This window comes from Bactrocera oleae, chromosome 2, assembly GCF_042242935.1.
Source record: "Bactrocera oleae isolate idBacOlea1 chromosome 2, idBacOlea1, whole genome shotgun sequence".
NCBI classification, from domain to species: Eukaryota; Metazoa; Arthropoda; class Insecta; order Diptera; family Tephritidae; genus Bactrocera; species Bactrocera oleae.
This window is the reverse complement of record NC_091536.1, coordinates 41,704,044-41,731,633: the sequence shown is the minus strand read 5'-3', so window position 1 is coordinate 41,731,633 and position 27,590 is coordinate 41,704,044. Positions and strand designations below refer to the sequence as shown.

General features: G+C 35.5%; 2 protein-coding genes across 4 annotated transcripts in view; both read right to left on the bottom strand.

The window, feature by feature from the left end:
• Nepl16 (Neprilysin-like 16) overlaps positions 1-27,590 on the bottom strand; it is a 1,095,435-nt gene that overhangs the window by 13,208 nt on the left and 1,054,637 nt on the right. The window lies entirely within an intron of this gene.
• Positions 1-27,590, bottom strand: part of TTLL5 (Tubulin tyrosine ligase-like 5) — a 208,257-nt gene that overhangs the window by 178,323 nt on the left and 2,344 nt on the right. The window contains exon 1 of one of the 3 annotated variants that reach the window (XM_070113028.1): positions 17,471-17,490. The exons of 1 other annotated variant lie outside the window; for it this stretch is intronic. Coding sequence is in view for 1 of the 2 variants with exons in the window: in XM_070113027.1 (XP_069969128.1) it covers positions 7,890-7,892 (3 nt within the window). In the remaining variant the exon portion in view is untranslated. Of the gene's footprint in view, positions 1-7,889; positions 7,909-17,470; positions 17,491-27,590 lie in introns of those variants that run through there. One more of the 3 variants, XM_070113027.1, reaches the window with a different exon arrangement.

Genomic DNA, 27,590 nt, shown 5'->3' with positions numbered 1-27,590 from the left:
ATATTTGCGGCAAAAAACAAAGATGTTGTTTACTTACAGTTCAGCTGACACAGCTACAAATCAGGATGACGTAATTAACTATTCCACAGAATTTTTAAATTCATTGGAATTGACTGGGCTACCACCACAAAATTTGTAATTAAAAGAAGGATCAAGTTGTCATCATAACATAAATCGACCTCGACTTTATAATGGAAGGATACTGGCTGTTTAAAAGCTAATGAATAACGTCATTGAAGCCAAGATCATGAAGGGAAAATACAAAGGAGAGTATGGCTTGATCTCACATATACCGATAGTTCTAACGGATTTGCCATTCGATTTTAAGCGTTTACAATTTTCCCTGCGTCTGGTTTTTCCTGTTTCGCGCATCGGAAATTCATCATCTTTATATGTTTACGCACCGCAAGGAGAGACAAAAAATATAGTTTATAAAAAAGCTTTAAATTAATCAACTGTGTAACCAGTTGCTATGCACAGCAGTGAACGTCTTTTGGCCAATGTGATAACTCTGTTGTATTTAATTTAGGCATACTTACTATATTCTATGAACTTTAAATTGTAATTGTACGAAGTTCATAATATTAAGTGTTCCATATCATCAATTCACAACTTTGTAATTTACTCTAACTATGTGTACCCAATTTTATGAGGATCGCACCGTGCTGTTCACGCACATATTTTCACAACGTCACTTAGAACAACGAATATATTTAAAATCATGACGTTTTGATTTCGGCAAAGTTATTAAAAAGTAGATTTCGACGAACTGGACAGCGAGAAACGAATCAAACCAATAAAGGTATCGCGAGTTAAATGCAATCTCAAATCTGTACCTATTCCCTTATCTATTACAAGAAAAATACGACAATAATATTTGATAATTATGTAAACAATACGCATCATACAATAACAAACATGCTTCAACAATGCATTATCATCTTATGCACTAAACAAACAAACAAGGTTTCAGAAATTGCTAATCTAAAAGCACAGATTGAGGTCCTAACACAGTAATATTACACAATTTAATGCTCGCAATACAGAGAGAGAGCGAAACGAACTTTGTAGGTACTTATGCAATTATGTTTATATGAATATTAAAAGTATTATACCATAGATGTTATATGTATGCATATGCTCTGTATGTATGTTTATTATTTTTTCTCTTTGATTTTGCTATTGTATTGTACAATTTTGATTTGGCCTTTTGCTTATTGTGTATTTTATACAATCCTGCTTATTGTTTTATTAAACATACCTAGTTAATGTGGTCAAGTAAATACTTGAAATTTTATTTTTGTGTTTGTTAAGTTCGTGTGTTTGGATACACAAGAGTAAGCAGGTATGTGTTATATATGTATGTACAAGTATGTGGTATATATACATACATATATAATATATATTGTATATTTTTGGATGTATATAGTGTAACAAATTGTTTTCGGGTTTTCCGTAAATTAACCCCGAAACCTAGGGATGTAGAGCAGGTTCGCCTTCAGCGTGGTGCATCCTGGGTAACGCCAAATGACCTGCGGCCTTTACGGCCTTTTTTTTTTTTTTTTTTTGAACTCCTGATCTGACCTGTGCTCGACCTGGACATAGCTTGGACTATTCGATGGATTCGATTGAACCCTGGGCTGGTGGTCTTGGTATTCTGTCACCTGAGTATGCAGGGGTGATACACTGCAGAAATGGCTGATGGGCTAATGCCAAGGTCGCCTCCGTCCCGTTAAAACCATGGCAGGCCTCGGAGTACGTTCCCCTCCCGTCATCATTAAGTTGGTGTGGTAGGTGTTTGTTGCGATGACTCCTTCTTTGCGCTAGTCGGCTCTGAACGCATTGCCTCATAAGGGCGTGCGTCAACCCTCGCCTTGGCCTCGTAACTGAGACAACCTTGGGACCATAAAAGGCGACTACCTTTCCGGGAGACGGATAGCGGCTTCTGCTAAAAAGCTGAAGTCTGATCGTCGATTGGCTGCCAAGATTTTGGAGCGCTACGGTGGCAAGCAGGCTGATCAGAAATCTGACCAGCAGGTGCTGAGCGACGTGGGCGACGGGAAAGTGAGGCCGAGCGGGCCCCATACCTCAATAAAGCGGCAGAGATCGCAGGAGGGGGAATCCTCCCTCGGCAAAAAACCTCGGGTCGGACCCGCACCTATGTTTATCGAAATCGCTAAACTCGCAAGCTCAGTGGAGCTTGGGGTGTACGACCGAAGCAGGGGATATGGAGTCATCTCCCATGAGGAGTGGAAGCGGCTGCTACCTCTGCTGTTTTCATGATGTCAGGGGAAGCCCTGGACCACCCCCTAGATGTAAAAGTGCCGGGTGGAACCTCGGCATTCACAAACTGATTAGGTGTGCCGACGAACGGTCGGCTCTTCTTTATAAGGAGCGGTAGCCAGGGTAGGGGAGGTGTGAAAAGGAGCAAGGCTCGAGGCGGTGGCTAAATCGGATCTCCCGATGCGGCCTCGGCACACAAACGCAAGAGGTGAATCACTTTTTGATTTTATTTGTGATGTAGACCTTTTTATCTCTAATAGCGGAAACTGCCCTACTTTTGTGACAGCTAGCAGGGCGGAAGTCCTTGACGTCACGCTAGCCTCTAGGGAAATTGCTCCCTTGATCTCGAAATGGAGAGTTCTAGACGACCACTCCTTTTCTGATCATAAATATATTGGGTTCAGATTGGACGCCTCGCGCCCAAAGCATAGAACCTACAGAAACTTCAGGAATACCAATTGGGTCCTGTATTGCAGGAAGCTTCGACCAGCTCTTCCAACCGCGCCTGACAGGGATTCGATCCTATCTGCGGACGCGATTGAGGAGCTCGTCGAGGTTTTCAGCTCTGTTAGCAGATCTACTCTTGAAAGCTCCTGTCCTCTGAAAACTCAGAAAAGTAAAGGGAAACCCCTTTGGTGGACTTCGAAACTAACGGATATCAGATCTTCGAATAGAAGACTCTTCAATAAAGCCCGTAAAAGTGGCTCTAGCGACGACTGGGCGTTGTACAAGGCCGGATTGGCCATTTACAAGTCCGACTTGAAGAAAGCCAAGAGGGCTTCGTGGAAAGCCTTCTGCGGCAGTGTAGAGGGTTGTCACGAGTCCTCAAGGTTTAGACGCATTTGTGCAAAAAATCCTACTCCAGTGGGGTATCTAAGAACTGCAGATAGCGGGTGGACTACGAGCAGCGAGGAGTCGCTGAGGCTACTCCTAGATGCTCATTTTCCACTAGATCGCTTTGCTGAAGAAGTGCCACTGGGGGAGCTTCAGGAAGGCTGTACAGCCTTCTTGGACCTTCTGGATGAGCGTCACCTTACCTGGGCGCTGAAATCTTTTAAGCCCTTCAAGTCCCCAGGTCCTGATGGCATCATACCAGCGCAACTACAGCGAACGGTTAAGGTGTCATGTAGCTGGCTGACCCCTATCTACGCGAACTGTGTTAGATTGGGCCATGTCCCGAAGGCCTGGAGACAGGTTAAGGTTGCGTCATCAGCCTATCCTCGTTTCTGTTGAAAACGCTGGAGAGACTTATGGATCTGTATATTAGGTAAAGAATACCGAGGGGTAAACTGTTCCGGGCGCAGCATGCCTATATCAAGGGCAGGTCGGTCGACACTGCTTTGCATAATGTAGTGTCATGGCTGTAGATAGCGCTGTTGCACAAAGAATTTGCAGTGGGCACCTTTCTCGACATCGAGGGGGCCTTCAATAACGTGCGGCCAGAGGCAGTGGTTAAAGCCCTCGAAAAGTTTAAGGTGGAATAGAACCTCAAACACCTCATTTTCAGTCTTCTTTGCGAAGAAGAACTGTCGTAGCGCAGTGGGGTGGTGCCAAGTCAACTAGAAAGGTTAATAGGGGAATTCCGCAGGGAGGAGTACTCTCCCACTGCTCTGGATCTTGATGGTACTTATAGAACTCGAGGAGCAAGGCTGTCGGGTGATAGCCTGTGCTAATGATGTGGTTCTTATGGTTAAAGGTAAATTCCTGAATACCGTCTATGAGCTCACCGAAGGGTACCTAAACGTGGTATCCAACTGGGCAAACAGAAGCGGCCTAGCCGTCAACCCAAGTAAAACCGAAATGGATTTATACACTAGGAGGTATAAGATCCCAAATGTGCCTCTCCCCTCTTTCGGGGGTTCACGTCTTCAACCTGTTGATAAGGTGAAATACCTAGGGCTCATCCTTGATAGAAAGCTTTCTTGGAGGCCGAACATCGAGGAGAGAGTCAAGAAGGCATCGGTCGCCTTATACTGCTGCAGGGGAGCTATAGGGAAAAGGTGGTGTTCTGGCTCTACGAAACCGTAGTCAAGCCAATACTGTTCTATGGTGTGATCGTCTGGTGGAAGGCGCTCGAAAAGACTACCCTGGCTAAAAAGCTTGAGCGAGTCCATAGAGCGCTCATCGGAATCTCCGGTGCACTGCGAACCACACCAACGATAGCCCTCAACGCTATATTAAATATAGCACCTGTGGACATTGCCGGTAGGTGCATTGCTGCGAGGTGTGCTATTAGGCTCAGAAAAGCTGGGCTTTTGAAAACGTCCGAACAAGGACACGCCGTATTTCTCTCCTCCTTCACCTGCATTCCTGAAAATTTGGATCACTGCGTCACAGCGGCCACTCGAGCGTTAGCGTAGCGTTTTTCAGGCGGAAGTGGCCGCGATCAAGGTGGCGGTAGAAGTACTGTTACGTAGTGTAGCTTCGTTTAGAGAGGTGAGCATTCACTCCGATAGCAGAGCGGCAATACAAGCCCTGAGTGCGCGAGCATCAGGCTACTTCAATATCAGGCTCGTTTGGGTGCCCGGTCACAGCGGAATCGCTGGGAATTGCAAGGCCGATGAGCTGGCCAGGAGGGGCACCTTTGCCCCGCTCACATCGGAATGGGATCGAGTTGGTTCTCCACTAACGTCTTGCATTCTGGCTCTGGACCAATGGACCTCGCAGGAGCTCAGCAGACGCTGGTCGATGACCTGCTCCTGCGCGATCCTTCTGGCCGAGAGTTGATCGCAGGAGGTCGGGGGATCTTCTCGCCTTGAACAAAGTTCACCTCGCCGCTATGGTAGGAGTTCTCACTGGGCACTGTCCAATGGGAACTCATGCGGTGCGGCTTAGAATACTACCCGATGGCAGTTGTCAAAGCTGTATGGAGTGGAAACATCCCGGCACTTTCTCCTCCACTGTCCGGCTTTTGCTAGGCAGAGACTGAAACATCTCGGCAATCACTCTTTCGGCGGACCAGAAGATTTGGCCGAAACAGATATTGGCCGTCTCAACAAGTTTGTCATAGGCACAAAGGGCTTTGTCGACATGTAAGGGTCTATCGATCCGACTCATAGGAGTTTTGGGTACCACAACGGACCGGCGTTTAAGCTGTCCAAGTGTGATCCTTCTTAGGATCGACCCTCTAACCTAACCTAACCTAACCCCGAAACCTATAACAGTTTAGTAACCGTTTTATAATGTTGTTAAAACGAATTTTGAATTACGTATTTTATCGTAAAACTTATTTTTTAAATACATATGTATGTATATATGCATATATAGGTATATGTATTTTAATAAATTAAGCCAAATTAAATGGCTTTGCTAGCTTTGTTTTTTCTCAAGGGACGTTCTTTGAGGATGTATGTATGTATGTCTATAACATTTGTCGCCAATTTTGCTCCGTTGCTCCTTCCAGCTGGTTGTGCCTGTGGTGTTTGCTGTTTGTACTTTTTGTTCTCGTCCGAATATTAGTTTATAATTATGTTTCGTATAATGGTTTCGCGATCGATTTTGTGGTTTTATGTTTCTTGGAACTCTCTTGTATTTTTAGCTGTTCACATGCACTTTTTTCGCACACCGTAAGTATGTATATAAGTATTTAGTATATATGTAACTATGTATATACATATGTACATACATATATATATTTTTGTTTCTGAACAGGGTATGTTAAGATTGTCACGTAGTATGTAAAACCCACAAGAAAATGTCGTTGACCCTATAAAATATATACATAAATGATCAGCATGACGAGCTGAGTTGATTTAGCTATGTCCGTCCGTCTGCTCGTCCGTTCGTCTGTATATATGCAAACTAGTCCCTCAGTTTTTAAGCTATCGATCTGAAATTTTACATCTGTCACTATCTTATATAGCTGCCATACAAATTGAGTGATCGGAATCAAGTGCTTGTATGGGAAACTTATATTTGACGAGATATCTTTACGAAATTTGGCATGAGTTATTTTTTACGGCAACAATGTATTCTCCGCAGAAATCGTTAAGATCGGATCACTATATCATATAGCTGCCATACAAATTAAAAGATCGGAATCAAGTTCTTGTAAGGAGCCTTTGTATTTTTGAGGGGTATTATAGCTTCGGTGCAACCGAAGTTAACGTTTTTTGTTGTTATTTCTTAGTTTGTGCTTAGTTATTATATATAATATATTTACGCTAACAAAAAAGTTTGTGTTCCCATTTTGACTGTGTTGCCGGTAACATATTTAAAAATATATACCGTTGCAAAGGAGAAAAAGTGCATAAATGCACAACGTTATTTTTTCGCATGAACGTCAACGGGACACAGGTAAAAATGTGTTGGCGCAAATTTAGCGACTACTATAACTACAAGCGCGGTGGCGTGTTTTCATTATTATTTCTCATTTGGACGTCACACTTGACACAGTCGTATACAGAAGTACATTTCGTCGCTGTTTGGATAAGTTGCAAATAAATACGAGGTGTGTTCAAAGGAAAAGGTGAATTTTGATTTTTCGCGGGCTGTGTATATTCGATTATCGATATTTTTTTTATGTCACAATCGGGCACATATGTATGTTTATCATGTGCTTGCATTAGGAGCCAATTTCGATTAGTAGTTTGTTTTTGACAAGAAAAGGTTAGTCAGTTTTCATGTGCTCTTCGATTTTTGACATTTGAAAGAAATGGATCAAAGAACATGTATTAAATTTTGAGTTAAAAATGGAATGGAAAAAAGTTGTTCGTCGAATCAGTATTAGGGGAGATACAGAGGATTCAATTTTCTCGAATGTTTTGAACATGAAACGTGTGGCAGCGAAATTTGTTCCGAAATTGCTAAATTTTGAGCAAAAGAAATGTCACATTAGTATCGCTCAGGAAATGTTGAATGGCGTCAACAACGATCCGGGTTTGCTCAAACGGGTAATTTTGGTTGACTGTGACTTTTTTCTATTCCCAAAACTGAAGAAACCAATGAAAGGAAAGTGTTTTGCCACAATTGAGATCAAGTCAGAATCGAAGAAAGAGCTGATGGCCATACCGAAAAGCGCATTTCAGAAGGGCTTCGAGGATTAGAAAAAGCGTTGGCGCAAACGTAATATATCTGATGGAGATTACTTTGAAGGGGACAATATAGATATTGATTAAAAATTAATTAAATTTTTTTTTCTAAACGCACTTCGTACATCGGATAATTGTGTATCGTTTACGGTGGATTTGTGGTTGCGACTTTTTTTCTACTTTTCTTTGTGTTTGGACTTTGCGTGTTGCAACACTGAATTCTGTTACAATTACATTTTTAACGCACATTAAATTTCAAATATTGTTTGTAAAAAAAACACATTGTTCCACTTTAACCTTTGATATCATGCGATTTATTTTGGTGAGTCATTCTCGCGCAAAGTTTTTAGAGTTTTTCTATATACTTTTATCATTTGATGTGAGACCGTCATATATATAGTGAATTAAAAACAGCTTTTTGTGTTAATTGTGGAAATGGACTTTACCCTTATTACAACCCATAGTGAAGGAATTTAGTTCACGCAGTGTAAACTCTGAAGCAAAATGGATTAAAATTAGGCGATATTTCAATCAATGAGCGAACTTCGCAAAGGAACTGAATTATTTTTAACTTACCATCAACTTCAAATTCAATTTCAATTTGTAGTATTAATTACAGTTCGTGTTCTACTCAGTTGCACATTTCTCTATTTCTTTGTCTCTGTACTCTCCCTGTTAGCGATTTACGGTAATTCATGATGAAATAGATGTATCTGTGCGCATCGAAAAAATTTAATGAATTGAATGAATGACTGATTAGCAATAAATATCCCCAACCAAACATACAAATTATGTTCATAATTTTGTTTACAAATTGAAAGTAAAGAAAAAAGTAAACTCACCAATAATAAAGGAATTAATTGGAAAATTGTATTACGAGTTGGGCAGAATTCCCGTTTTTAATCATATAACGTTAACTCAAAATATAAGAGCACTCCCCGAATGGTTGGAATTCGTTAAATTGCTAAAGAGAATTGGGACTGTTGAATCTAATGTCCGCCAGTTTTGTGAAGATTTAATTGAATACCAGAAAATTTGGTGATGATTTTAACATGGCACATGATTTGTATGGCAATTACCATGAATCGTGATAAAGATATACGCAGATTGTTTTCTACACCTTTTTTAAGATTTTGTTCAAATTCTCCAATAAAATTTAAATATTATTAATATTGTAAACAAATTGTATTTTCTATTGGTCGAATTCCGACCACTGGTGACCCTAGTATATATAAATGATCAGGATAACGAGACGAATTAGAATTCGGGTAGCTGTCTGTCCGTGCAAGCGATAAGTGGAGTAAAAATTGAGATGGGCGTATTCGGACCACTGCCATTCTCATAAAACGCCATTAAACGAAACCTATAAAGTTTCATAACTAAGCCCTAAATTAAGATACAAAACCGTAATTTGGTGCAAGGGATCGCAGTGGTAAGGGTCACTTGTAGGCTAAACATTTTTAAACAGTGGGTGTGGCCTTGCCCTCTAAATGGCTAAATGTACATATCTTCTGAATCAATGAAGCGATCTCAACCTAACTCGCTGAGAAAAAGTATTTTTAACATCTCTTTATACACTTTGAAAAAGGGGAAAATCAAATTATAACCACGCCCACTCCCCATATAACGGTTATGTTGAAAATTACTATAAGTGCGATAACTCAGTGAATAAAAGAGCCTCAAACATCAAATTTCACAGCCAGGTTGGAAGGGAAGAGCTTTATGGGAATCACTAGACCATCTACAACCAAATTTGATGTGTCAGGCTACCCAATCATTTTTATTATACATTGTGAAAATCGATTGTTACAACCACGGCTACTTCCCATATAACAAACTTTGATTCTTTCACTTTAAACAAAAAATGCCCTCAAAATATTTAATCTAACGCCCAAAGCTTGTCGAAAACGGGTCCAGGCACCAAATATGCGGATGTACCATATATGTGTATTTTTCTTTGCAACACCACTTTTTGTCTCACTGCACTTCTTTTTTGTCACAACACTTTTGTTTCGCTTTTGTTTTTAAGATTTATTTCAAATCCAATAGTGCTTTTCTGTGAGGCTCGAAGCACCATGACTATTTGTATACCCAATTTTATGGGGATAGCACCGTGTTATTCATACTAAATTATAAAATAAAAATATTTGTTTAATTTTGTGAATAATTCCATAACGTCACTAACAAAAACCTATATATTTAAAATTATGACGTTTTTATTTCGGTATAGTTATTAAAAAATGGATTTAGACGAACGCAGCGGCGAGAACATATAAAGGGAGCGCGCTAGATGATTGTCGTACTCGAATGTGTTGGGTGCGATGATCCACTTCTTTTTGTTAGTTGCTGGTGTGGGATGTGTGTGTCATCGCTGATGTTCTCAACGCCCACTCCCCATATACCGGTATTGATTAAAACTACTGGTGCGATAACTCATTAAATAAACAAGTCAGAGACTTTGAATTTTACAAATAGAATGGTACATATAAGCTTTATAAAACCCAATACAAAAATTGGACAGCGGGGTTGCACAGTGTATACAACCACGCCTACTTCCCATATAATCTATATATTTAAAAACGAAACCCGTTTCCCGTTGTCACGCCATAACTTGAGAACGGCTAGACCGATTTGGCTGTTTTTTTTTTGTAGTTTTCTAATACTCTGTAGAAAATATTAAGAAAATGTCTCAGAAAGGTTGAAAAAATATATTTAATGTTACATATTTTAAAAACGCGCGCAACGAATGTCTTCGTAACTCACAGCCATAGACTATATTGAAAGAGCATCGTTTGTTCGGAAATGTGGTTACTTAATTAAATTCTATCGCACTAATTTGCTAATTTTTGAAAATTACTCGCCACAATTAAATGTACCGACTTTGACGGTAATATTAATAATATCAGTGATGATTTCATTTAAATGTAAGTATTTAATAATAATAAAATATGTATATTGTACTATGAGTTAGATTTCAGAACGCAGTATACAAACTTCGCATAACCTATTTAGTAATCTGTGCTAATCTGACACACATAACCTAACATAGCGCTAACTATAATTTTATTAAGTTTTTGATAAAGTTTGTTTTGTTTTAAAGACTAAGAAGTTTGTTGTTTGCTAATAAGTGTTTGTTAATCACGGTAAGTTCACAGCTTACTATCGATTTTTGGGCACTTTTGATGATTAAACCATAATAAAATTTCGTATACATGGTTAAACAGAAAATATAAGGGAGTAATTTTTTATTTTCATTTGGATTTTCGTTTTTTAAACTGCCACCAAGTAGACGTAGAAACTTAGGCCGCAGAACTCGAAATACTGCAAGTCAAAGATACAAGTATGTAAGAGCAAATGAAACTGATGAGCAACGCGAAGCTCGAAATGAAGTGTTAGCTACAATATTTATAACTTATGAACGGCTTAACCGATTTGGGTTTAAATTGGTGAGGAGATAGCATAGAATCGTCTATTTTAAATAATTCGCTACTGTTGTTAATGTGAATGAAAACGTATTTAAATTATCTAGATATATTCGGAATGACATCACATAATCTTTGGTTGAAAATTATTCAGAGCTATTTCAATTCACCTCAATTATGCAACGGTACAACTTCGAAAATCAATATTAAATATTATTGTAGCAACTATTTTGACTGGAAAATTTAATGGAGAAATGGTCCTCTTACCACGTTTTCCAATGATATTGTCAGAACTTACGTTACAAATAGAGCTTAATTTATTGAATTTGAAAATGTTTATAAATAAAAACTATAAATACTATTGTTAAAAATTAAGAACGATAAACCTCTTTCATTATTTCAAACGTTATGTACTAACAACTTTGAAAATTACTCATTTGTTTCATACTTGAATATAAAATTAATAAAATAAAACAATCAACATATTATATTTTATGTTTATTTGTGTTTAATAACAAATCGAAGGAATTTACAATAGTATTAATCATTTTCAACTTTATATATATACCTTAGCCACAACAACGCGTGGACGGGGTCCTCTAGCACAATTATAAATTCCATCTGATTCCCTCACTTTCCGGTATACAAATCAACTTGCAATTAATATATCGGAATAAAACTTTGCACGAATAGTGCTTTCAAAATATGCCACCTAATGACCAAAAATTGTGCAAATCGAACCAAAACTGTTGAAGGCCCCACGTACCGAATATGTGGACACTAGTAACTATAGTTGACTTTTTTATGAAAATATCGGTCAATGTGTGAGATATACATGTAATTGAATTTCAGAGAGGATCCTTTCTTGATACTAGTATGTCTGTATGTAAAATATGTGTTGAATCGGGTCAATACTTCACTTAGCCCCCGTATGCCTAAAATAAAGATATTCGAACTACGGGGTGACTATACCACATATATTGGCCGATATATTAGTTATTTCAAGGAAAATAAGAAAGCGTGTTTTACTCATAGCAGTGTATTTTTGTGCCTAAAATAGATAAAATTGGGCGAAAGCCTGACCAAAACTAATATCAGGATTTTCGAACAGCCGACTGACCTTACTTCATATGATTGGTGATGGTATGTGAGGTATCTGAATGAAAACCTGGGAGCATTTTATTAGTTTGTGGCAAGTTAATACAGGGTTTTTCAATAAGAGTAATATAATTTAAAAAAAGCACCTACTAATTGTTAAGGAAAGTCAAGTTTTTTATTTTATATGAAGTACAATACAATCGATACAATTAAATTCTGAATAGTATATCATTCAAATAGCCTCCATGACTTCTTTTGTAAGAAAGGATTCGATGAACTTAATTTTCGAGTACTTTTTTCACTAAATCAAGTCGTATGTCATGAATAGCACGTTCAATATTGACTCCTAAAGCTTTAAGAGAGATGGTTTATTGCCTGACTGCCTATATGACTTCAAATAACCCCACAAGAAGTAATCTAATGGTGTTAAATCACATATTTTTAGAAGCCATTCAATGTCACAATTTCTTAAAATGATCAAATTTCCAAACTTTTCTCGCAATAATTCGGTTGTTGCACGTGCTGTGTAGCACTTAGTTGCGTCTTATTGGAACCGGATGTTGTCAAGCAACTACTTCCAATTTCGTCCATAAAAAATTGGTTATCATTGATGTATGCCGCTCTTAATTCACAGTAACGGTGTCACCAGCTTTATTTCGAAAGAAGAACGAACCGATGATTCCACCAGACCAAAAACCACACCAAACTGTCAATTTAAGGGAATGTAATGGTTGTTCATGACATCGACAGTTTTCTTTATTTACCGCAGCGCCCAGATGAAAATGAGCATCATCGGAGATGGCAAAAGCGCACGAAAAGTTGCAATTGGAGAACGATTATTTTGATAATTAAATTTAATAATTTGTAAACGTTGTTCTTGCGTATATCTTTCAATGATGAAATTGCAAACATGGCTGAGTACAATGAAATAAAATTACAGATCATGACATGTTAAAAATGGCCGAAACGGCACTTAGAAATCATATCATCCAAACAGATAACATCAGGTCAATACTACCCCCACTCCCATATACTGCATACATTATACAATAATTATCATTTCACTAACAAGTTTTATGCCAAATACAATATGTCGTTCAATACCCCCAGTATAATGACTTCCGTTTTTTCATCTGACTTTAAACCGTTCAGGTTGGTCAGAATGTGATATTTATATGAAATTAAATGGACAAGTTTTTTTAAAAATTGTGTGTGAATATGAAACAAATAGGTCTAGACTTTGGTCTAAACCTTATATCTTTAAAATAATGAATTGCGATCGCGTTAGTTGACGTTTTCACAGCAACTCATTATATTAAATTTAGCTTCTTCAGTTGAGTTTATATCCCATATATCTCATTACAAAATGAAAAAAAGTAAAATATAGTAAAAAAACTAAGTGAGTCTCTGACCTATAATATAACTTAATAAAATAACAAATTTGATTGTAATCCATTTACGATTTCGTGGAATAATAAGTCTTAAATTGTTTGGGTGAACTTGAGAGCACATTTTTAAGCAATTTTATTAATATATAACTCATTTAACAACATGTTCAGCATAACGTTTGTTAGAATAACGAAAATCAATATATGTAGTATTTAGGAGTTAGAGTCATTCGTAGACTAAATTCATATATTTTCGGCATTAAACTATAGTATATCCAATATTATACGTGCAAATAATTTTGCTAAGATAACATACGTTTTCACCCGATTTTACTCATTTTAGACACAAAAATGCACCATTAAAAGAAAAATATAATATTTAATTAATTTTATTAAAATAGCTTACATATTGGCTGATATATGCGATATGAAGTAAACCGGAAGTTCGAAATCTCATAGATTAATCGTTATTTTCAGGTATAAGGTTAGCACCAGGCACTGGGGTTCCCGTATTAGGTAACTGAGGGCGTGAACAGTCATTGTTCGATTTTGACAATTTTTAGACTTGAGATGGTATACCTCAAAAGCCCTCTTTGTGCAAAGTTTTGTCAAGACACATGTATTCTTCAGTGCTTGATTTTTATAATGGAAAGTGTAAGTATCATATGGTATTTAAAATTGTGCTGTATAAGTAAGCGTGGTTGTAGTCCAATTTCGCACTGTAATATAAGAATGTTAAAATAGTCCTATGTGTCAAATTTATAGAAATTAGTCGAGTAGTTTCGGAGATATGTGATTTCACGTAAATGTGGGCGGTCCACGCCCATCGTCCAATTCTGACAACGGCTCCTATAAAATCCCCTTGCACCATTTCGGATGTAAAATTTAATGTCTCAGACGCATGTAGTTATTGACTTATTTTACTTTTAATAGTTTTTATCAAAACCCGTTATATGGAATGTTAAAATAGTCCTATGTGTCAAATTTATAGAAATTAGTCGAGTAGTTTCGGAGATATGTGATTTCACGTAAATGTGGGCGGTCCACGCCCATCGTCCAATTCTGACAACGGCTCCTATAAAATCCCCTTGCACCATTTCGGATGTAAAATTTAATGTCTCAGACGCATGTAGTTATTGACTTATTTTACTTTTAATAGTTTTTATCAAAACCCGTTATATGGGGAGTGGGGGGGTTATCAACCGATTTCATACAATTTCACACTGTCAAAGGAAGAGTCAACAATATTTTATTTGTGCAAATTTAGATAATATAGCTTGAATGGTTTAGGAGATATATACATTAAACTTATTGGGCCATGCCCTCTTTTCAAAAGTTTTTTCAACAATAGAGTATCCTCCCCAATGCAATTGTCTGTACCAAATGATAAGTTTATATCTTAATTTCGTGTTATTCTTTCAGGTTTTCGATTAATGGAGGTTCGTGGGCCGTGGCAATGGTCCGGACAGACAGACAGACATCCAGAATTTAACGCGTCTCGTTATTCTGTTCATTTATATAGTATATATATTATATAACTCTATAGATATCTCGATTAGTTTATGTGTTATAAACAACCGTTAGGAGAGCAAAACTGTTATACTCTGTAGCAACATGTTGCAAGAGTATAAAGATATAATAAAATACGTTTTATGTTTTATTTGCTTATACAATAAGTAAAGCAAACTAAAATATATTTGCATCGACGTGATTAAAGTAAGTAAACATTTTAGTATATTTGAGGTATACCTGATATATTCTGCGAAATTATTGCACATGGTGTAGTGTCAAGCCCAAAAAAGCCGATATTCGAAAATAATCATTAGGAATGGGAATCTATGGGTAAAAAATCTTATTTCCAAAATAGCTTTATATTATATTAACTAAGCCCTAAATTAAGATACAAAACTGTAATTTGTTGCAAGGCATCACAGTGGTAAGGGGCACTTGTAGGCTAAACATTTTTAAACAGTGGGTGTGGCCTTGCCCTCTAAATGGCTAAATGTAAATATCTCCCGAATCACTGAGGCGATCTCAACCTAACTCGCTGAGAAGAAGTATTTTTAACATTTCTTTATACACTTTGAAAATGGGGAAAATCAAATTATAACCACGCCCACTCCCCATATAACGGTTATGTTAAAAACTACTATAAGTGCGATAACTCAGTGAATAAAAGGGTCACAGACATTCACAGCCAGGTTGGAAGGAGAGGGCTTTATGGAATCTTTAAGGTGAAATCTATATCTCAGGAACTACAAGACTATCTACAACCAAATTTGGTGTGTGAGGTTACGCCTACTTCATATATAACAAACTTTTAAATTATATATGATTCTTTCACTTTACACAATACAAATCAAACATCACTGCGGTTATTAGCGTAAAACTTTGCACAAAAAGTGTCCCCAAAGTATTTAATCTAATGCCCAAAACTTGTCGAAAATGGGTCCAGGCACCAAATATGCGGATGTACCATATATGTGTATTTTTTTCTTTGCAACACCACTTTTTGTCTCACTGCACTTCTTTTTTGTCACAACACTTTTGTTTCGCTTTTGTTTTTAAGATTTATTTCAAATCCAATAGTGCTTTTCTGTGAGGCTCGAAGCACCATGACTATTTGTATACCCAATTTTATGGGGATAGCACCGTGTTATTCATACTAAATTATAAAATAAAAATATTTGTTTAATTTTGTGAATAATTCCACAACGTCACTAACAAAAACGTATATATTTAAAATTATGACGTTTTTATTTCGGTATAGTTATTTAAAAATGGATTTAGACGAACGCGGCGGCGAGAATCCAATCCAAGAACCGTACCAAAATTTTAAAACAAATAAAGTAGCGCGCAGGATCATTGTCGTACTCGAATGAGTTGAGTGCGATGATCCAGTTCTTTTTGTTAGTTGCATGTGTGTGTCATCGCGTGTGGTGTTCTCGAATCTTGAGTGTAGTGGTGTCGTCGTGTGGAGTGAGATTCCTGAGCTATATCGCTTAAATTTGCACAGGATAAATCATTTTGACACCTCTACCGACTGTGTGAAAATAGTTTAAATCAGATGATAACCACCCCCACTCCCCATATAACAGTATTGATTAAAACTAATAGTGCGATATCTCATTAAATAAACAAGTTACAGACTTTGATTATTCGAACTTCCGGGTGACTTTATACCACATATTATATATTGGCCGATATATTAGTTATCTCAAGGAAAATAAGAAAGCGTGTTTTACTCATAGCAGTGTATTTTTGTGCTTAAAATGGATAAAATTGGGCGAAAACCTGACCAAAACTAATATCAGCATTTTCGAACAGTCGACTGACTTTATTCCATATGATTGGTGATGGTATATGAGGGAGCTGAATAGAACCCTGGGAGCACTTTATTAGTCTGTGGCATGTTAATAGTTTGTTAAATTGGCAAAAATATTGGGTTGGCAACTAAGGCTTTCACTCATAGATGGCTTCAGTTGATTTTTAGGTTTGCTGGGGTAGTTTAAATGTAAAAGACATTTTGTTATTTGATAGTTGGCGTTCGTTGAAAAATGGAAGATCAAAAGGAACATTTTCGTTATATTTTGCTTTTTTATTTTCGCAAAGGAAAAAACGCATCGCAAGCTCACAAAAAGTTATGTGCTGTTTATGGCGACGAAGCCATAAAAGAACGGCAGTGTCAAAATTATGAGATTGCAGAGAAGCTTCAGGTATCACATACATGTATTGAAAATCACTTAAAACAACTTGGCTATGTTCAAAAACTCGATACATGAGTTCCATTTTTAAAACGAATGATAACTGGCGATGACAAATGCGGAAACGATCGTGGAGCAGGCCAGGTGAACAAGCTCAAACAACATCAAAAGCTGGTATTCATCAAAAGAAGGTTTTGTTATCAGTTTGGTGGGATTATAAAAGAATTGTCTACTTTGAACTCTTACCACCCAACCAAACGATCAACTCTGTTGTCTACATTGAACAACTAACGAAATTAAACAATGCAGTTGAAGAAAAGCGGCCCGAATTGATAAATCGAAAAGATGATGTATTCAATCATGACAATGCAAGGCCACATACATCTTTGGTCACTCGGCAAAAATTATTGGAGCTTGGTTGGGCTGTTTTGCCACATTCACCATATAGTCCTGACCTTGCACCATCGGATTACTTTTGGTTTCGATCTTTACAAACCTCCTTGAATGGTAAAAATTTCAATAATGATGATGATGTCAAATCCTACCTGATTCAGTTTTTTGTTAATAAAAACCAGAAGTTTTATGAACGTGGGATTATGATGCTGCCTGAAATATGGAAAAAGGTCATTGATCAAAATGGGCAATACACTACCGAATAAAGTTATTTAGTTCCCTGAAAAAATTGTCTTAGATTTAAAAAAAAAAAATCCGCAATTACTTAGTTGCCAACCAATCGGGTCAATACCACCCTCAACTCCCATATACTGCTTATAATAATTTTTTAAATTTCCCCAGTATACCACATATAATGACTTCCGTCTTTCCAGCGGACTTTATACCATTCAGGTTGGTCAAAATGTGATATTTTAATGAAATTAATTGGACAAGTTTTCTTAAAAGCTATGTAGTTTGGAGCTGAATTAACCTTGGTCAAAACCTTATATCTCTAATACAAAGAGTTCCGATCCTCTGGTTGACGTTTTCCACATCAACTCAATATATGTATATTAAATTTAGTCTTTTCGGTCGAGCTAATATCATATACCTATACACATCTCATTTGAAGATATAATAGATTTTTTAGCTGCCGTGAACTAATATTTAACAATAAAACTGAGTCTAAGGTTATGGCCTTCAATATAAGTCAAGAAGATACCAAATTTGTTTTACCACCACCTGAGGGAATTTTCTGGACTTTAGTTCTTGAAAGTTGCAAGAGAATAAAAGGTTCGGTTGCACCCGAACTTAGCTCTTCCTTACTTGTTTAATAATGTATACCACCACAAAGGCTCGTAGAAGTTTGCTCTTGTCCAATATACCGGTAGTGACAGACCGTCCCACTTCAATGCAAGGAGCACCAGCGAGGAGGAAAAATTATGTGGAAAGGAAAAGGATGGGGCTTCTTGCCAATCTATACGAAACACAGATTAGTAAAAAGATTATTAAATTGTATTATATACAAAGAGTTATTAGAAATAAAAAAGTTGGCATTGTTTCAAAAGCAGGTGAGAGAAGCGTATTATTTTTTAATAAATACAGTAACTAGTCTTACCTAAGAACCAAATATTGCTTCGTTTAGCAAATGCCCTTTTTAATCGTTCACATTAAAAACGAAAGCGTCGTGATTTGCACCATAAACCGGTATTCTAAAAGCTAAAAATTTTCATAAATAATAAAATACTTCGATAATAGATATTGCAATTCTTTTCATGGTAAAATGATGCCAACCAACCATTATTTTTACGTATAAGGCAATCTTTGAAATGTTTTGTTCTTCTTCAGTAATTTGGTTTTTAATCTACTGGTCATATAGAAACAGACAGCTCTTCACACACGTTTGTGGAAATGTTCCCTCTTTATTATTTAGCAGAAAATAAAACTCTTCCTTATTTATACGAAAATAACTTATGAATCTTCAACAAACATTATTTGTAAATAGTTTTACATTCCTGCAAGCCACGACTAACCACTTTCTTCGGAGGTTTAACACAATTACACATTTCTTCTTCAAGCACTTTCAGTAACGCATATTTTAGGGATATTCCTTTTTTAACCAATTTCGAATTTCCCAGAAAAACAAAACTTGCTATATAATTTTCGTTATATTTGTCACTAATGTCAATAGAAACATCCCAAAACGGAAAATATCAAATGCAACAAGTCACTTGCAAATGCAACACCACACAAGGAAAGTAAGTTGAGAAAACTATGTGTAATTTCGTAAATATATATTTTATTAATTAATATATTTTTTAGTATAAATAAAGTAGTTCATCTATGCAATCAGATGTGGATCAGACAATGCTTTTTCCAGTGCCCTACATAGAAGGTTCAACAGTTTTACGCTAAATTGAAGATTTACTGGGAAAAACTCAGGTATTCGAGCCATTCCTACGCAGCTACATTCAAAACCGCTAATCGAAATTGATTGTGACTTGTGGTTAAGCCATGATGATGTACCTAAATGTAAACATTTATGCTTGAATGTGTAAAAATAAATTTTTTTTCTTAAAGCATTTTCAGATTCGATGAATCACTTTCTTGCTTCATGATGCTTCGAAAAAAGTATCGAAATTTTGGAACACTAGTCTAGCACTGATTTTTAAAAAATGCTAAAAACTCCCAAGGTACGTTTTCAGTTTTTGAGTTTAGTCATGAGAGCAAGTGAAAGTGTCAATAATCAAATGATGGCCGTAAATGCGTACATCATCAAAAAGATTCTTACTTTTTTATGAATCGATAAACTAATGTACTATCGGGACGCAAAATTATTTGTATTAAATATATTAATGTTAAAAATATATGTCTATTAATCTAGTATGGAAGTTTTAATATTTGTAACTGAGTTGATAAGAAAAAAATAAATAATTTCAAAATTTTGTTTAAAATTTTAAAAATATTTTTTATTAGGAATCCGAAAATGCAATACTTCGTCAGTTGACGATTAGGGAAATTACAGCAGTTCAGCTATATATTTTTTGTATGACACTGCTGAATAAGTGCATGGGATGTATGATCACTCGTACCATATACTTGTACGTACGTATAAGGAGAAAGTAGTGCAGATTGTCACGACGCCTAAGGTTAACCAGTTTAAGGGTTTGAAAACATAGTTTTTCACTAGTTTTTTAATCACTTTTGGCTGGCAGGGATATACACGAAAAAACATGTTTTTCGAAGATTAAACTTAGATCTCTTGTAGCATCATCATAGTATTGACAGAAAAATGTTAAAAATCTAGAAATAAGAGGACAAGGTAGATTATGTAATTTACACGTTAAACTTTGATCTTGTGTAGTATGATCATTGAAACAGGAGGAAAAGGAAGATTATGTAATTTACAAACCATAGTTAATAGTGATGCTTGATGTATATTCAATTCGGAACTTTGAAGGCATATATTTCGATTTTGGATGCTAACTCTGAAAAACAGGCTACACTTCTTTTTTTCTTTAGACTTAGCCTCCCCTCATGAAAAAAATTGATTTTGTTTAATACCCTAGTGCTTTACAGTGTTATTAATCACGTTATTACGAGCAATAACTGAAGAGAATTGTTATACTCTCGCAACCTGTTGCTACAGAGTATAATAGTTTTGTTCACCTAACGGTTGTTTGTATCACCTAAAACTAATCGAGTTAGATATAGGGTTATATATATATAAATGATCAGGATGAAGAGACGAGTTGAAATCCGGGAGACTGTCTGTCCGTCCGTCCGTTCGTCCGTCCGTCCGTGCAAGCTCTAACTTGAGTAAAAATTGAGATATCTTTATGAAACTTGGTAGACATGTTTCTTGGTACCGTGAGACGGTTGGTATTGCAGATGGGCGTAATCGGACAGAACACTTTTAGGTGAAAACCCATATCTTGAGATCTGCTTAACCGATTTCAAATAAATTCGGTGCGTAACGTTCTTTTCATGTTTCTATGTCATAGTACGAAAATGGGCGAAATCGGACTACAACCACGCTTACTTCCCATGTAACACCATTTTCAATTCCATCTGAATCATCAAACAATTAGATATACATCTTTCTCAATTAGTTTAAAGTTACAAACAACGGTTAGGTGAACGAAAGCACTTCAATACTTGAAAGCAATCAGTGAGACGATAAGAACCAAAAATTTTTCAAAAATTTACAATGGTTTCAATTCTTTATTAGTAAGTTTACAGGAAATATTTATGTTGAAGTTTAATTGGAATGTTACCATTAATGAAATTATATACGCTAATTGGCGAAAGACAGTAAGTGCGTATCCTGGACCGCTACTTTCTCAATTTCTCAACTTGACGAACTAGGAGCAGGAAAAGCAGTTGTCGCAATGGTTTTTAGCTTACGACTTTACCATTGGTTTTACTTATCATCCTATTAGCCTATAGTACTAACAAGCGCCGTAAGAACAAAGTTTACATTGCAAAAATAATCATACTAAACGTATTTTTCTCAAGCAATACGTGGATTTCTCCTCTTATAGCGGGGGAATAGTTAGTTGGTAACAGCAACATGTAGAGCAAATCTTCCTGCAGTATGGGAAACAATAATAACTAAAACAGAATAACATACTGCAATACTATTACTGCAATTACGATTAAAATTAATTGTATTGACTCACTCGCCTTAATCGGCGAGTCTTACCTTATAATAAAAATAACAAAAAAGTAAGGAAGGACTAAGTTCGGGTGTAACCGAACATTTTATATTCTAGCAACTTTCAAGAATCAAAGCCCAGGAAATTCCTTCAGGTGGTGGTAAAACAAATTTAGTATCTTCTTGACTTATATTGAAGGCCATAACCTTAGACTCAGTTTTATTGATAAATCTTAGTTCGCGGCAGCTAAAAGTATATTATATCTTCAAATGAGATGTGTATAGGTATGTGATATTAACTCGACCGAAAAGGCTAAATTTAATATACATATATTGAGTTGATGTGGAAAACGTCAACCAGAGGATCGGAACTCTTTGTATTAGAGATATAAGGTTTTGACCAAGATTAATTCAGCTCCAAACCACATAACTTTTAAGAAAACTTGTTAATTTAATTTCATTAAAATATGACATTTTGACCAACCTGAATGGTATAAAGTCTGCTGGAAAGACGAAAGTCATTATATGTGGTATACTGGGGGCATCGAACGACATATTTGGCATACAACTTGATAGAAAAGCGAAAATTATTGTAAGCAGTATATGGGAGTTGAGGGTGGTATTGACAGAATTTTATCTATTTTTGCCAATTCCACATACTATTAACATGCCACAGACTAATAAAATGCTCCCAGGCTACCTCACATACCATCACCAACACCAATATACCTATATGGAGTAAAGTCAGCCGGATGCTCGAAAATCGCGATATTTGTTATATGAGGGCTAGGGCAAGTTTTCTGCCGATTTTATGTTTTAGGTACAAGAATGTACCGTTATTAGAAAAACATATTTGCTCAATTTTATTACGATAACTAACTATTGACCGATATATGCGATAGTAAGTCTTCTTTTCATAATGTGGTAAAATGTATTGAAGAAATTTGTTTTCTGAAAATTTGGTAATATAGCCATTTGCGAAATATCTATATATATATAAATGAAACCCGTTTCCCGTTGTCACGCCATAACTTGAGAACGGCTAGACCGATTTGGCTGTTTTTTTTGTGGTTTTCTAATACTCTATAGAAGGTTCTTACGGAAAAAAAAATAAAAATAGTAAGAAAAATTCTCAGAAAGATTGAAAAAATACATCTAAAATTGCATATTTTAAAAAACGCGCGTAACGAATGTCATCGTCATTCACAGCCATAGACTATATTGAAAGAGCATCGTTTGTTCGGAAATGTGGTTAACTAATTAAATTATCGCACTAATTTACTAATTTTTGAAAATTACTCGCCACAATTAAATGTACTGACTTTGACGGTAATATTAATAATACCAGTGATGATTTCATTTAAATGTAAGTATTTAATAATAATAAAATATGTATACTATGAGTTATATTTCAGAACTCAGTATACAAACTTCGCATATCCTATTAAGTAATCTGTGGTAATCTGACACACATAACCTAACATAGTGCTAACTATAATTTTATTAAGTTTTTGATAAAGTTTGTTTTGTTTTAAAGACTAAGAAGTTTGTTGTTTGCTAATAAGTGTTTGTTAATCACGGTAAGTTCACAGCTTACTATCGATTTTTGGTAACTTTTGATGATTAAACCATATTAAAATTTCGTATACATGGTTAAACAGAAAATATAAGGGAGTAATTTTTTATTTTCAGTTGGATTTTCGTTTTTTAAACTGCCACCAAGCAGACGTAGAAACTTAGGCCGCAGAACTCGAAATACTGCAAGTCAAAGATACAAGTATGTAAGAGCAAATGAAACTGATGAGCAACGTGAAGCTCGAAATTAAGTGTTAGCTACAATATTTATAACTTATGAACGGCTTAACCGATTTGGCTTTAAATTGGTGAGGAGATAGCATAGAATCGTCTATTTTAAATAATTCGCTACTCTTGTTAATGTGAATGAAAACGTAAATTATCTAGATATATTCGGAATGACATCACATAATCTTTGGTTGAAAATTATTCAGAGCTATTTCAATTCACCTCAATTATGCAACGGTACAACTTCGAAAATCAATATTAAATATTATTGTAGCAACTATTTTGACTGGAAAATTTAATGGAGAAATGGTCCTCTTACCACGTTTTCCAATGATATTGTCAGAACGTATGTTACAAATAGAGCTTAATTAATTGAATTTGAAAATGTTTATAAATTAAAACTATAAATATTATTGTTAAAAATTAAGAACGATAAACCCCTTTCATTATTCAAACGTTATGTACTAACAACTTTGAAAATTACTCATTTGTTTCATACTTGAATATAAAATTAATAAAATAAAACAATCAACATATTATATTTTATGTTTATTTGTGTTTAATAACAAATCGAAGGAATTTACAATAGTATTAATCATTTTCAACTTAATATATATACCTTAGCCACAACAACGCGTGGACGGGGACCTCTAGCACAATTATACATTCCATCTGATTCCCTCACTTAACTCATAAAACTTTGCACGAATGGTGCTTTCAAAATATGCCACCTAATGACCAAAAATTGTGCAAATCGAACCAAAACTGTTGAAGGCCCTACGTACCGAATATGTGAACACTAGTAACTATAGTTGACTTTTTTATGAAAATATCAGTCAATGTGTGAGATATACATGTAATTGAATTTCAGAGAGGATCCTTTCTTGATACTAGTATGTCTGTATGTAAAATATGTGTTGAATCGGGTCAATACTTCACTTAGCCCCCGTATGCCTAAAATAAAGATATTCGAACTACCGGGTGACTATACCACATATATTGGCCGATATATTAGTTACCTCAAGGAAAATAAGAAAGCGTGTTTTACTCATAGCAGTGTATTTTTGTGCCTAAAATAGATAAAATTGGGCGAAAGCCTGACCAAAACTAATATCAGGATTTTCGAACAGCCGACTGACCTTACTTCATATGATTGATGATGGTATGTGAGGTATCTGAATGAAAACCTGGGAGCATTTTATTAGTTTGTGGCAAGTTAATACAGGGTTTTTCAATAAGAGTAATATAATTTAAAAAAAGCACCTACTAATTGTTAAGGAAAGTCAAGTTTTTTATTTTATATGAAGTACAATACAATCGATACAATTAAATTTTGAATATAATATCATTCAAATGGCCTCCATGACTTCTTTTGTAGGAACGGATTCGATGAACTTAATTTTCGAGTGCTTTTTTCACTAAATCAAGTCGTATGTCATGAATAGCACGTTCAATATTGACTCCTAAAGCTTTAAGAGAGATGGTTTATTGCCTGACTGCCTATATGACTTCAAATAACCCCACAAGAAGTAATCTAATGGTGTTAAATCACATATTTTTAGAAGCCATTCAATGTCACAATTTCTTAAAATGATCAAATTTCCAAACTTTTCTCGCAATAATTCGGTTGTTGCACGTGCTGTGTAGCACTTAGTTCCGTCTTATTGGAACCGGATGTTGTCAAGCAACTACTTCCAATTTCGTCCATAAAAAATTGGTTATCATTGATGTATGCCGCTCTTAATTCACAGTAACGGTGTCACCAGCTTTATTTCGAAAGAAGAACGAACCGATGATTCCACCAGACCAAACACCACACCAAACTGTCAATTTAAGTGAATGTAATGGTTGCTCATGACATCGACAGTTTTCTTTATTTACCGCAGCGCTCAGATGAAAATGAGCCTCATCGGAGATGGCAAAAGCGCACGAAAAGTTGCAATTGGAGAACGATTATTTTGATAATTAAATTTAATAATTTGTAAACGTTGTTCTTGCGTATATCTTTCAATGATGAAATTGCAAACATGGCTGAGTACAATGAAATAAAATAACATTAATTTAACAATTAAAAATGGCCGAAACGGCACTTAGAAATCATATCATCCAAACAGATAACATCAGGTCAATACTACCCCCACTCCCATATACTGCATACATTGTATAATAATTTTCGGTTCACTAACAAGTTTTATGCCAAATACAATATGTCGTTCAATACCCCCAGTATAATGACTTCCGTTTTTTCATCTGACTTTAAACCGTTCAGGCTGGTCAGAATGTGATATTTATATGAAATTAAATGGACAAGTTTTTTTAAAAATTGTGTGTGAATATGAAACAAATAGGTCTAGACTTTGGTCTAAACCTTATATCTTTAAAATAATGAATTGCGATCGCGTTAGTTGACGTTTTCACAGCAACTCATTATATTAAATTTAGCTTCTTCAGTTGAGTTTATATCCCATATATCTCATTACAAAATGAAAAAAAGTAAAATATAGTAAAAAAACTAAGTGAGTCTCTGACCTATAATATAACTTAATAAAATAACAAATTTGATTGTAATCCATTTACGATTTCGTGGAATAATGAGTCTTAAATTGTTTGGGTGTACTTGAGAGCACATTTTTAAGCAATTTTATTAATATATAACTCATTTAACAACATGTTCAGCATAACGAAAATCAATATATGTAGTATTTAGGAGTTAGAGTCATTCGTAGACTAAATTCATATATTTTCGGCATTAAACTATAGTATATCCAATATTATACGTGCAAATAATTTTGCTAAGATAACATACGTTTTCACCCGATTTTACTCATTTTAGACACAAAAATGCACCATTAAAAGAAAAATATAATATTTAATTAATTTTATTAAAATAGCTTACATATTGGCTGATATATGCGATATGAAGTAAACCGGAAGTTCGAAATCTCATAGATTAATCGTTATTTTCAGGTATAAGGTTAGCACCAGGCACTGGGGTTCCCGTATTCGGTAACTGAGGGCGTGAACAGTCATTGTTCGATTTTGACAATTTTTAGACTTGAGATGGTATACCTCAAAAGCCCTCTTTGTGCAAAGTTTTGTCAAGACACATGTATTCTTCAGTGCTTGATTTTTATAATGGAAAGTGTAAGTATCATATGGTATTTAAAATTGTGCTGTATAAGTAAGCGTGGTTGTAGTCCAATTTCGCACTGTAATATGGGAATGTTAAAATAGTCCTATGTGTCACATTTATAGAAATTAGTCGAGTAGTTTCGGAGATATGTGATTTCACGTAAATGTGGGCGGTCCACGCCCATCGTCCAATTCTGACAACGGCTCCTATAAAATCCCCTTGCACCATTTCGGATGTAAAATTTAATGTCTCAGACGCATGTAGTTATTGACTTATTTTACTTTTAATACTTTTTATCAAAACCCATTATATGGGGAGTGGGGGGGTTATCAACCGATTTCATACAATTTCACACTGTCAAAGGAAGAGTCAACAATATTTTATTTGTGCAAATTTAGATAATATAGCTTGAATGGTTTAGGAGATATATACATTAAACTTATTGGGCCATGCCCTCTTTTCAAAAGTTTTTTCAACAATAGAGTATCCTCCCCAATGCAATTGTCTGTACCAAATGATAAGTTTATATCTTAATTTCGTGTTATTCTTTCAGGTTTTCGATTAATGGAGGTTCGTGGGCCGTGGCAATGGTCCGGACAGACAGACAGACATCCAGAATTCAACGCGTCTCGTTATTCTGATCATTTATATAGTATATATATTATATAACTCTATAGCTATCTCGATTAGTTTATGTGTTATAAACAACCGTTAGGTGAGCAAAACTGTTATACTCTGTAGCAACATGTTGCAAGAGTATAAACATATAATAGAATACGTTTTATGTTTTATTTCCTTATACAATAAGTAAGTGCTAGCGAACAACATGGGTATCAAGAATAATATTAACCATCATATAAGTAAGTCAAGGCAATATTTGAAAAGCAAACTAAAATATAATTGCATCGACGTGATTAAAGTAAGTAAACATTTTAGTATATTTGAGGTATACCTGATATATTCTGCGAAATTATTGCACATGGTGTAGTGTCAAGCCCAAAAAAGCCGATATTCGAAAATAATCATTAGGAATGTGAATCTATGGTTAAAAAATATTATTTCCAAAATAGCCTTATATTATATTAACTAAGCCCTAAATTAAGATACAAAACTGTAATTTGTTGCAAGGGATCGCAGT